This window comes from Patella vulgata, chromosome 3 (genome assembly GCF_932274485.2).
Source record: "Patella vulgata chromosome 3, xgPatVulg1.2, whole genome shotgun sequence".
Classification (NCBI taxonomy): domain Eukaryota; kingdom Metazoa; phylum Mollusca; class Gastropoda; family Patellidae; genus Patella; species Patella vulgata.
This window is the reverse complement of record NC_065881.2, coordinates 66,937,660-66,950,664: the sequence shown is the minus strand read 5'-3', so window position 1 is coordinate 66,950,664 and position 13,005 is coordinate 66,937,660. Positions and strand designations below refer to the sequence as shown.

Below are 13,005 nucleotides of genomic sequence, written 5' to 3'. Positions count from 1 at the left end.
CCAATTGACTGACAGGTTGATCTTGTTCTTACTGCAGTTTAAATCATCGGCAAACTTCTGTTTAAATTCATCTTTACGCTTTAATATGTCTGACACTGTAGCTCGGCCAATTGAATACTTAACGGTTTATTAACTTTAATCCTTCTGCGCAGGTCGTGGAACTTTCTCGAAATCTGCTATAAGTTGCCGCTTTACATCTAATGTCAAATCTGTTCGGGCACGCTTTGCAGGACGTTCAGACATTTTGAATACAATAATGTATAATGATTTTTCAATCGTGGCAATTTTTATATAATGACGCGGTATTTGACATGAGTAACTAAAATCAAATACCAAGCGCACTCTTACAAGAGATTATAAATTGTAAAATAATCAACAAAGAATTTATAACATTATCAAAGTAATCAACACAGACCGGCGAGTTTTAATCTCACCGATAATTGATTGGTGATTGCTTGTTAATCTTTTCTGGCTTCACACCCATTGAGTTTTAATCTCAACGATAATTGGATGCTTCACACCCACCGTTTGAAGTACGGATTATACGGTGTTAATTCAATGGAAATTATGTGACGGGACGGCTAATTGATGTCGGAATCCGGAAAATACAGAATTCGGATTTACCAGCGATTTTTTGGCTGAAGTAATAAGGAAATAAATCGGGACATGAAAATCATGTCGGATGTCACAGCAATCCGGAGTGATCTGGGCCCTTATTCACGAAAACTTAAACTAAGATACAATTGAAATTTTAAGAAATACTGCAATTCGATTGGCTGACCAGTAAAATCAATTTGCATATATCCAATTTGCATATTGGTCAGCCAATCGAATTGCAGTATTTCTTAAAATTTCGATTGTATCTTAGTTTAAGTTTTCGTGAATAAGGGCCCAGAGATCGGATGTGACAGAGTCCACTGTACATGTATTGTTATGTTCGCTACTGGTACCTAATGGGTTAAGTTAGAAAGTCTTCTATTAAATTCTTCTTTATGTTCGCTACTGGTACCTAATGGGTTAAGTTAGAAAGTCTTCTATTAAATTCTTCTTTATTTTAAATACAAGTACAGGCCCTTATAGTTGATACTGTTCAATCTGATTAAAACACAGATTTAAATTTCAACTTTTGTTTTGTTCTTAACTGCTCTATAGATGTCTCTTGTAATATAGTGCACACCTCACCTATTATTTAAATATCCTTCAAGATCCTACTTTGATGGCTACTAATATAAATGCAATGAAATTTGAATTAGGCGAAAAAAAAAGGGTTCTGTTTCCTGTAACGGATGGAAAATAGGGTAGGGTCGATAGGTAGGTAGGTTTTTTTCTTTTTTAATGCTCTACATTGTTAGATCTAGTAGTACTGTAGATCTACCATACGTCCGTAGCAAGTAGCATAAATATTCTGTGCGAAATAAATCTTCAAATTTATGTTAGGCTGAGTCGGCGCCGAGGAACATGAAGCACGAATAGATTGGTGGATGCAATTCTTGGATAAATGTTTAAAATGTATCAGAGTCTAGATTATGATTTAAATATTCTCTTAGGGGGCAAATGGACCTTTTAATCGTTCTATGCTAAATAAAAATAGCGTAGGGAGGTCATTTTTTTTTCAAGGGAAAAAACTCGCGATGAAAACTTAAAAATCATATCGTGCAGTCGCACGAAATAGGTCTGTAATAAATTTATCTTCTTTTAAATACCAATCGAGCAGATCGTATCCACCTGTTTGAAATATACGTTAACTTGTTTTTGTCCAATTGCGTGCCGTTACTTATTAGAACGAAGGTTGTGAGGATTATAGCTTTTCGGAATGTGCAGTGGTAAATCTAAACGAAACCTGTAGTCTCGATTTTCACGTCAGTTTACAATCTCGCGTCAACAGTATGGCCGTTCTTAATAATCGTTCGCTGTATAACGTTCCCGACCATTCCGATCGGTAAATGCAGATTCAAAGAACGATGGCATTTATATTCATTTATAGCAACCAATAAATAGGCATTTTCACGAATCCGATACGCTTAGAGTATTCTGAACGGTCGGTTGTTGAAGAAAATTTTTTTTTTATTTCTCTTGACACTAAAAAAAAATGGGTCGGTCGGGTTACCGAAAACAGAACATTTTTTTTTTTGGCCTTATAAAAAACAAGAGAGAGAGAGAAATGGGGTTTAACGTCCACTCGACACAAACTAGGTCATTTCGGGACTAACATATGGTCCAATTTTATTTACATAATTCGCTTGCGCGTAGGGGTCTTTAGCAGTGGGAGGAAACCGGAGGACCCAGAGAAAACCCACGAGGTTGGACAGGTGACCCTACTCCTTGCCACGTACAACCGGGGATTTATAAAAAACAAAACAAAATAGGATCTGTGTTTTAATGAGATTGGACCCCGTCTTATAAAGATATTTTGGTGTCTTCTGATGCAATTTAGAAAGAATAATGCTTAAATCAAAATTACTGAAACATTTCTCTTTCACATGGAATTACATCTGCATCTGTTTGAGTGATTGCCCTCATCTGGTACGAAGGTCTGTCCAGAGATAAACTCTGTTAGATTTACAGTTACACGACTATGGATTTTAATCCCTGTTTTTTTAATTAAATAAAAATAAAGACAAATTATTGCAGTAAATATCTTTGAAATTCTAAATGTGAGTAGGTGATGTTACTACACAAATACAGTTATCTAAAGGGTGAATAGCATAGCCTACATAATTGTAGCTTACTTTTATGTGATGATTAAGACCATACCCAATAATACTCTGGTTCTCAGTAGTTGGTTGTACACAGCAGCTACATGTAAGGTTCTATGATATAATCAGGGGCAATAATTCTGTATTATAAGTAATTATCAGAACAATAAATTTCAAGCAGATCGAATAACAACTTTCGTCGCGAGAGCATTCACAAGACCTTACAAAGTGAATAAGACAACAACTCCTGAAGTAATTTTACCGAAATTGTTGAAATTCAATAGGTTTCATTGTTTCATGATTATCCACTGCCATTTATCGGTGGCTGTGCATAACATTTGCTAAATTGCTATGGTTGTGATTTTAACAAGAAACGTATAAGATTTTTTACTGTCTGAAATATGAATGTGCAGGAATCGCTGCTTGTTTTTCTTATGAGTTATGTGGCATTTTTAGGTGACATATGATAGTGGTACAATATACCTAAGAACCAGAAATTATTTCTATATGGCCTAATTTATATTTATATATTTCTGTCAGAATGAAATTAAGAACTACTCATTCAATCAGTGAGTTTTCAACATCTCTTTTTGATGTGTATACTATAAAACAATAAATTAATGTGAGAAAGATATTAATACGCAAATGAAGTACCTCATTGAGCCACTACCCCATTTATTTGCAAATTCAATACAATAATAAACAGTGATTAATTGTGTAATAACAAATAAGATAATTAAAGTAATCCAAAAACACAATTATGTCATTATCTGAATAACTAGCATCTTAATTTTTTTTTAAAATTACAAGAAGTCACTGATGTCATTTGAGAAGAATGGGCCACTTTAATTTCAAAATCAACACATGACTGTGTTAAATTACTGTTTAGAATTATCAATAACATTGAAACAATTTAATTTAAATACACATTTATATAAATTTCACTTCCTACATGTTGCAATAATTTATTGTTTTACAGTTATCATTAATAACCAAAGACAGACTTACATTTACATAAGTTTCCTTGGGATTCTTTCAGTAGATCATGTTGATAAAATTTCATTTATGTAAAAATTTCAAGTGCAATCTTGTGCAATAATTTATCTAGGAGTAAGAATAATAACAGAAACCTACCAGCTGGCACCATTGACATAAGCTGATCTGATAATTCTCCACTTGTTGATGGGTTGTTACTACTAGACATTTGAGATAAAGCTTCTATATTTAACTGACCATCAGAAGTATTTATCTGATGCATTGCTACTGGATAAATTCCAAACTGTTCCTCCCCCTGATCTCTATAATTACTAGATGAACCTAATCTAGATCTATTGTGTTGATTACCTGCAAAAAATGTTATATAGAATATAAACATGTATACCATACACATTACCATCATATACACGTGCACATAACGAATGCACGGATTTAAAGAATGCTGCATTATACCATGGCATGCCACACTGATCTGTACATGTATGTTGGATGGAGAAGGGGTAAGATGAAACAGAACTTTTGTATTAAGTTGACAATTTTCCCAATTCCAACATTAAATTTAAATTGAAAAGAGCAACATAAAGCTAGGTTTTAGTGTAAAAGCAAATCATTATACAAAAAAAACGGTATATGTGACTTGGTATGTCAAAATGAGTCGGAATGTGCGTTATTTAATTTTGAACTAGAGACACCTAAGTCAAAATATTGATTTTGATCGAAATTGAGATTTTCACAAGAATGAGTCCATAAATATACTATCTATCGACACAAAAGATCAAAATAGCAATAAAAGATTTTAGAACACCTTTATTTGGACGTTTTGTAAGAGTATCATATTCTTAAATCTGTCCTATTTCTTAAAATTTTCACTTCAGCGAAATTAGTTATTTTTCTTCGCTCACAGTGGAACGACCGGTCATTCCTCTTGCATAAGAATTGGCATCGTTGTAAAGCGGAGAATGTTTAGTTTACAAATATGACCAAAATATTGCCTATGAATTCATTTTGAACGGATACAATCGAGTTTTAAAACCCCTAAAAAATATAAACAAACTCGGCTTGTTGCTACGCTGTCTACACAACTCATTTGCTGATTGGCCCAGACACCGCATGCAAAGCATTATGGTTATGTGGCTGGCTAGAGCGGAGGATAGATATTTGGTTTGGGCGATAATGTTTTTGGGTACCTACATGTACATGGAATTCACTCTGATAAGTGGCAGAAAAAAAAAAAACAGCGGCTGCCAGGCAGGATACGCCCACATTTTGCAAGAGATGGATAGAGAATAAGCTAAAAACAAAAACGATTTTTTGTACAATCAGGGGCCATAATCCAGAAAGTTATGGTCTAAATTGCGCAAATATCAAAAGGGACTGAGATTTTTGGAATATAAAGCTATGTTTTAAGTTTCATCAAAATTGGATAAAAATTGTGACCTCTAGAGGGTCCATAACCTTTGTATTACATACTTATACACAATTTGCGTACAAAGAGCGACTATTTTGTCGGGCAGTTTCGTTTTGATTTTCCCGAAATTCGAATTCAACCTTCATTATGGTGGAATGGTGATATATTTAAATGGTTTTTAAAATCGGATAAAAAATTGTGACATCTAGAGAATCCACAAGCTAAAAATGCAATTTTTCGAACATTCAGGGGCCATAATCCAGGAAGTTATGTTCGTATATGTGTGATTATCAAAAGGAATCAAGATCTTTATGATAAAAACATATATTTAAAGTTTCATCCAAATCGGATAAAAACTGTGGCCTCTAGTGTGTCAACAACCTTGATATACCATATTTTTTACACTATTTGCGTACAAGGGGCGGTCATTATGTCTGTCAGTTTTAATCCGATTTTCACGAAATTCGAGCTCAAGCTTCATTAGTGTATAACTGTGATATATTTAAACGGTTTTTTTTTCTTAATCGGAAGTTATATTCGGATATGCGCGATTATCAAAAGGAACCAAGATCTTAGTGTGTAACGGTGATATATTCACATGTTTTTTTTAAATCGGATAAAAATTGTGACCTCGAAAGTTTGTACAATCAAATGCCATAATTCAGGAAGTTATGATTCGATATGCACAAATATTGAAAAGAACCAAGATCTTTGGGTTATAAAAATGCAATTCAAGTTTCATCAAAATTCGATCAAAATTGTGACCTCTAGGAGGTCCACAACCTTGATATACCAGATGTTTACACTATTTGCGTACAAGGGGCGGCTATTTTGTCCGACAGTTTTGGTCTGATTTTCACGAAATTCGAACTCAACCATCATTAGGGTGTATCGATGATATACTAAAACGTTTTTTTAAATCGGATAAAAATTGTAACCTCTAGAGGGACCACAAGCTAAAAGGAATGTACGATCCAATATGCATTCCAAGTTTTATCAAAATCAGATGAAAATTTTGACCTCTAGAGCATACACAACCTTGATATACCATATTTTTACACTATTTGTGTACAAGAGGCAGCCATTTTGTCCGGCAGTTTTGGTCCGATTTTCATGAAATTCGAACTCAACCATAATTAGGGTGTAACAGTGATGTATTTGAACGATTTTAAAATCGGACAATAATTGTGACCTGTAAAGGGACTACAAGCAAAAGGAAACAAGATCTTTGGGCTATAAACATGAATTTCAATTTTCATCAAATTCAAAATCGGATCAAAATTTAGATCTCTAGAGTGTCCACAATCTAAAAACGTGATTTTTCGTACAATAAGGGGCCATAATCCATGAAGTTATGGTCCGATACGTGCCAATATCGAAAGGAACCGAGATCTTCCTATATTTCAAGTTTCGTCAAAATCAGATAAAAATTGTGACCTGTAGAGTGTCCACAAACAAATTGTGGACAGACGGACAGGGGCAACGACAATATACATCCACATAAAACAAACTATTACATCAAATTGAAGGTAATGAGTTGGCGAATGTGAAAATAACAATAACTCAATTTTCAAAGTTTCCTCACTGCAACTCATTATGCTATGTTGATTGTTATCTTTATAAACCTAGAAAAATCAAGATGGCTCAATGGGATCAAAAGAATAATGAAAACTCATAAGTTAGAAAGGAGAGATTCGAAAAAGCACTTTTTACTACGAATATGATTTATATTATCTATGGCCTATAACTCACCATGTAATTGTTGATCCATCATTGATTGTTGATTCCATGAAGAATCGGACGAAAATATACAACTTTTATCTTCAATAGGTTCATCTTTTATACTAGTTAAATCTATATCTACAGGATCTGATGATGGGGTACTGGATTTAGCCGGTGAAGATTTTGATGGAGACTGATATGATTGATGGTGGGGAGATGATAAAGCACTATTAGCATCCGATGTTTCAGATTTTACAGAAAATGAGTCTCTACTAACAGGGGTATTAAGTCTATTTTCAGGATTATGTCGTCTCTGTTTCTGTGGTGGGGAGGAGTATTCTGATTGTGAGAAATGTTGTGTTGAGCGTTTATTATTTCCTATGTGTGGGCCTTGATGGTGGTATTGTGTTCTTTCGTTACCAAAATTTGCATGTCTTTTATGTCTCGTATCTCTTTCATCATTTCCTGAGTCTGACTGACCGGTTCTGGCTGGTGCAGTCTCTTTTTCCTTTTTTTTTTGATCAGCATGGAAACTGTTACTAACAAAAACTGTTGATGAATCGTCACTCTTACACACTTTCTCATTAACAATATAATTAAATTTTTTAGACTTATCAACACTGAGATAAATATGTCCAATAACTTCAACATCTTCACTGAAATCTACATTACTGTGACACAACACTTGTAGATTTCTCACCAAGGAATTAATAAAATTTGATGCTGCTTCTGTATTCATGTTTCTATTTTAGTGTTTTTCTAACCTGCAAAATAAAACTATATCTCATTTGATGCCCATTGAAAAAAAAAAAAAAAAAAAAAAAAAAAAAATATACATGTACATTTGAAATGATCCCATAGTCTGAGGCTCAGGATTATTAATTTATCAATATTCCAGGAGTTTTGATCTGTAAAACAATGAATGTAATCTATGTTATATGTAATATTAATATTCTACTCAGAAAGATAACTTTTGGTGCTCAAACAAATATTCAAAAATTTGCATGCAATTAATTTTTCAAGGCTATCTTAACAGATTTTTGGTATTCAATGTCAAATCATGAATTTGTTGATACATTTTTTGTCTCCAAAGTCCAATAAGAAATATTTATTAATATTAATATTAGAAATATTTATTTAAAGATGCTATCATCAACTAATCATAAATAAACAGCTATGACATTCTACATTGATTTCAAAGATTCCTAATTCGAGGTGATCACTAATACTAATTAAAGTAGCCAAGTCTCTAACTCAATATCATCCAAAGTCATGCACGTTGAAAACACAAATTATTTGTCAATTGAAATCAACATTGATGTTGTTATCGTGTACCATAGTGCGTTTCATCGTCTTTTGTAACAAGTGACCAGAAAGAGCGAGGCTAGACATATATTCCACAACTCATGTCATACGGCGACGCCATAACTTATCTGGAGAGCATGCACAATAGACTGGAATAACCAGACCCTATAAATTTCTATTCAGTTGAGACTCATGCCGTATTTCGTTGGACCTAACTGATTTGAAATTAGAGTCAAAACGAAAACAATTGAATGTAAATCAAAAAAATATACAACCAGATTACATTATTGTATGCATTGCGATCCATTTGGGTCAATTTCTAGGTCCTAAATATTAGCGATTTAGCTCCTTTAAAACAGTCAGTAGCCTAATACCAATATTTAGGTTTTTTAAGCTAGTCAAATCATGCTGAGCTGTGCAAAATGTTGCACAGTGGCACAGATCATCAGGTACAAAAGTATTGATCAATATGTTCTCTTAGGCTACAAATTTGTTTTCAACCATAATCACGGGTGGGGGACATTTCTCGAATGCCCTTATGATGGGTTGCAATGGGAATGGGATTCAGTAGCGTGTGCCAACCGAAAAAGGGACGTAACTCTTTTTTCTTAATTGGCTGTCACAAATATGGCGCTATTTTTTCGCGAAAAGCTAGCCTTGCATTACGGCCTCGTGTTGGTTACCTGCAATCGATACCGGTTCCATTCAACCGAAAACAGTTAGTTAAGAGGTCAAGGTTGCTCCGCATGCAAAATTTATCACTCGTAGCAAGGTAAGAATATTTTTTTTCTCCGATTGAAAAGTTTGAAATTTTGTAACTTTTTTCGTGGAAGATGCGGAGCGAAAAAAAACCTCCTCAAATATGGATTAAATATCCCTTTATAAGATCCATCTTCATTTATTTCCATAAGTGGACGTGAACATTGGTAAAATTCAATTTTTCTCCATGTGACCGAAATTCTGTCGGCCATATTGTAATGGCGGGGGCGTGTCAAATGTACCGTTAGACACCCGTTAGTTACACACGTGCTAATAATGAGTGATCATAGGAAGAATTTTAACTTTCTAAGACTGTGCAGTTGATTTTTTTACGAAAACAAACATAGCTCAGAATTGTATGGTATAATAAAGCCCAATAAAAAAAAGAAATAAGGAGTACTTTTCTATATTTTTATTTTTAGGTTTTTTTTTTTAATTATTGAAGAAATCCACACCGAGGGAAAACATCTTTGTTTCAAAGGAAATTGTACATTACCAAGATGTGAATGGGGTTAGAACTGCCTTTGATGGCCGGGTTATATCTAGTGTGCCTGGGTACAATGAGTGGTATAATGTAGTATATAAAAGGGATAAAGCTGTTTATGTTTATAAACTTGCTGAAGATTATGAGGCAGGGGATCTCATAATTAAGCCGTGATAGCAGACTGTGAATGATAATTTCTAAAGTAAAATGTGACAATGAAACCCTGATGTGGCAACAGTTTTCGATCAGTTCTATTTCATTATTTTATTTTAAGTTACATTTTTCATAACAAGTTACATTTTTCATTGTTTTTAACTTATTATGTATTGTTTCAATGTTTTTTTCTTACCTTTTTTTCCATAACTTTTAACTAATATTATTGACTTATTTATATAAAGTTACTTTTTCCATTATTACTTTATACTAATATTATTAATATAGCTAACATATATTTATTACTGTCAACTTATTTATAACTGTTTTTCACCTGTTTCTGTTCTGAAGTTTTTACAGTGTTACTCTTTTCATTACCGGTAGTACTGTTAACTTGACTTTATGATTGACAACTTAAATACCTGTAGTTAACTTCTTTATACCTTGTTTTTCATCTTGTTTGTCTCAATATTTTTATTATTTAACATACGGTATATTAGATTATTAATATTAACTCATGTATTATTAACTCATGTATCATGTATTCCAGCCTGTTTTCCTTCATTTTATCAGTATTGTTTAATCATATTTACAAAACTTTTTCAGTATATGCAGAATATTTTGTAGATATTTAGCTGAATTGTTGTGTTTTTTTATATTTTTATACTGAAAACTTCAATTCTGGAGTTTTGTTAGTTATGATTCAGTGCATTTATTTTGATAATTTTATTTTTTGATATTTCATACTCATAGCTGTCCACGAGAACATGGATATTTCATAGCTGTCCATGAGAACATGTTTCCAGTTTCCATTTAATCATCAAAAAACAATTTCCACTATTTTTAATGATTTTTTTTTATAGTTATTATTTTTATGTTTTTTCGGAACAAAATATGTCCGATTTGCTTTAAATTTTGTCAAAATAAAAGGTAAAAACAATATTTTTGTGGTTGATTTTAGTAAATGTGTGTCTCTAGAACATCTGTGTACAATTTGAGTCTGTTCCAAAGTCATTCAGTTAGTCAAAATATTATTTTTTCAATTTTGCCTGTTTTTGACGGATTTTGGGAAAACGCTGCTTACGTATGGGTATATAAAATTAGCTACAAAAAACAAAGTTATGAACCGATTGTCATAATTGAAAAAGATTAATGATTCTCAGGTGTTTTTCTAACTGTGTGCAAAAATTTCAGGTCTGTAGCTCAAAAATTGAATTTTGGTTGGCACATGCTAGATTCAGAATTAAATTCAAAATCAAATTGAAATTCAGAATTCAGGCACTCTTTTGTTTATTTTTTGTCGTTTGTAATAGGCGTGTTTACTTACTGCTCATCACATACAATACTTGCACAAGGTTTATACAAACGTGCTTTCTTGCGTTTTGAGTACACAAAATATATAATATTCTTCTATTGGTATTAAATATTGAAATCAAAGTGCATTAAAATGTTTCGTTTTTGCAAAATGTCTGAAAATGTACTTCCGGTGGGAGCGGATAGTATGATTATTGCACATTATTTATGACAATCCAGAATCAGTGACAAAAATAATTTCAGGTATCTTCAATTTGATGTTGAAATGCAAACTTTTTCTCTCGACACCAAATTTGATGTGATGTTTGAGTAAACTTTACATTATTTTGGGCAAAGTATCCAGTTTAATGAATGGTCAAAAGTTGTTTCGTCTCAAAATATATTTGTAATAGACACCTGAACAACTTCGGCACATCTAACAGACCAGTGATACTACAATGCACAAGAATTTTACGACGCAGAATCTACCATGCGTCAAATTTGCACTTCATAAATAGAAACAAATTGAATAGATTAGATGTGACGAAGGAGGCATCAGGAGTCCGTGAAAAGAGCTGCGGGCCTGTGGTTGCAGAGAGTGTAGTGGGGCAAATATTGGGGCAAATATTCCAGCTGTTATATTTACATGTATATGAATGATAACTTAACTAAAATGTTTTATTTCCACAACACAGTTGGTTCCTTTGAAGCATTTAATTTTGACAAGATTGGCTATAATATTGTTGAACAAAATCTGAGAACTTAAAGTTTTCAATAAAATTTTCTGAGGAAATAACATGTATTGTCAGTGGGTAAATGATAGCTTATGTCGAATGTGGAGCTTACTCTCAATACTCAGCTTAACAGAAAACACCCTAATTTTTCGCGAAGAGGTGAAAAAATATTCTCGAAAACTTATTAATTTTCAAATACTTTTCGGCGGGTCGCTCCTCATATGCCTATTTAGGACCAACTTGTGTCATCCGATCTGAGAATCAACAATTAAACAGAATATGCGATGGTCTGAAGCAGGTCAGGAGAATAGAGATGTGGAGGGTATCTTCCCCATGCATATGATCGCATCATTAGACCTTTGTATAATTATTGTTTATCTTGTTTTCCTAATATTCACAACCATATTTTTTTTGTCCAGTATGACATATTATTACTGTTTAAAATGCAGATGTGACGTCATCCTTTGATGTTGGCGTACCATTATTTCATTATTTCAATATTGGACCCGCGTGACGTATTTCATTAAAATGCATGTGCTGGAAAGTGTCTTATTTTAAGTTGTCTAATGGTCTCGTGCAAGACATTGCGTAATATAATATAGATCTGTGCATAGGCGTAGGAGCTCAAAGTAATTCAGGGGGGCATAAGAGAAAATTGCCCGAAATCAGTACCGTTTTTTCGGGCATACCTATCATAAGAGAGCTTCGGGCATATTTTCGGGCATGCAGTGGACAAGAAAAAGACGAGAGAATACTTTTCGGGCAGTGTGGATCTCATAGAAATAAGTTAGTTATATTTTTTCTCTAAACGTTAATAGAAAAAAAAGGTCGTCGAATTTTTCATTGCCCGAAAATAAACTTTTTGGACCCGTGTGACGTATTTCATTAAAATGCATGTGCTGGAAAGTGTCTTATTTTAAGTTGTCTAATGGTCTCGTGCGAGACATTGCGTAATATAATATAGATCTGTGTATAGGCGTAGGAGCTCAAAGTAATTCAGGGGGGCATAAGAGAAAATTGCTCGAAATCAGTACCGTTTTTTCGGGCATACCTATCATAAGAGAGCTTCGGGCATATTTTCGGGCATGCAGTGGACAAGAAAAAGACGAGAGAATACTTTTCGGGCAGTGTGGATCTCATAGAAATAAGTTAGTTATATTTGTTCTCTAAACGTTAATAGAAAAAAAAGGTCGTCGAATTTTTCATTGCCCGAAAATAAATTTTTTGGGGGGCACTGCCTCCTACGCCTATGGGATCATCTGTGATTCTCAACCAGTGTGCCGCGAGATCTTCCTAAGTGTGCCGCGAACTTTTGAACGACACACTAAGAAAATGAGAAAATAAAACACGTGATTCTATTCACAGGTGTCTACTGATAAGCTGTGTTTTTCTTTATTTAGTTTTGGGGATCACGTGGCTAAGTGGGTAAGACGCTAGCTCGCTAGCCTGGAGGTC

General features: G+C 33.6%; 1 protein-coding gene across 10 annotated transcripts in view; it reads right to left on the bottom strand.

The window, feature by feature from the left end:
* Positions 1-10,996, bottom strand: part of LOC126816058 (uncharacterized) — a 46,121-nt gene extending 35,125 nt beyond the window's left edge. For all 10 annotated transcript variants that reach the window (XM_050542201.1, XM_050542204.2, XM_050542200.1 and 7 more), the window contains exons 1-3: positions 10,851-10,996; positions 6,853-7,586; positions 3,831-4,040 (exon numbers count right to left, since the gene is read on the bottom strand). In XM_050542201.1, coding sequence (XP_050398158.1) covers positions 3,831-4,040; positions 6,853-7,561 — 919 coding nt within the window. In that variant the 5' untranslated portion in view covers positions 7,562-7,586; positions 10,851-10,996. The remainder of the gene's footprint in view (positions 1-3,830; positions 4,041-6,852; positions 7,587-10,850) is intronic.
* Positions 10,997-13,005: the final 2,009 nt, after the last annotated feature.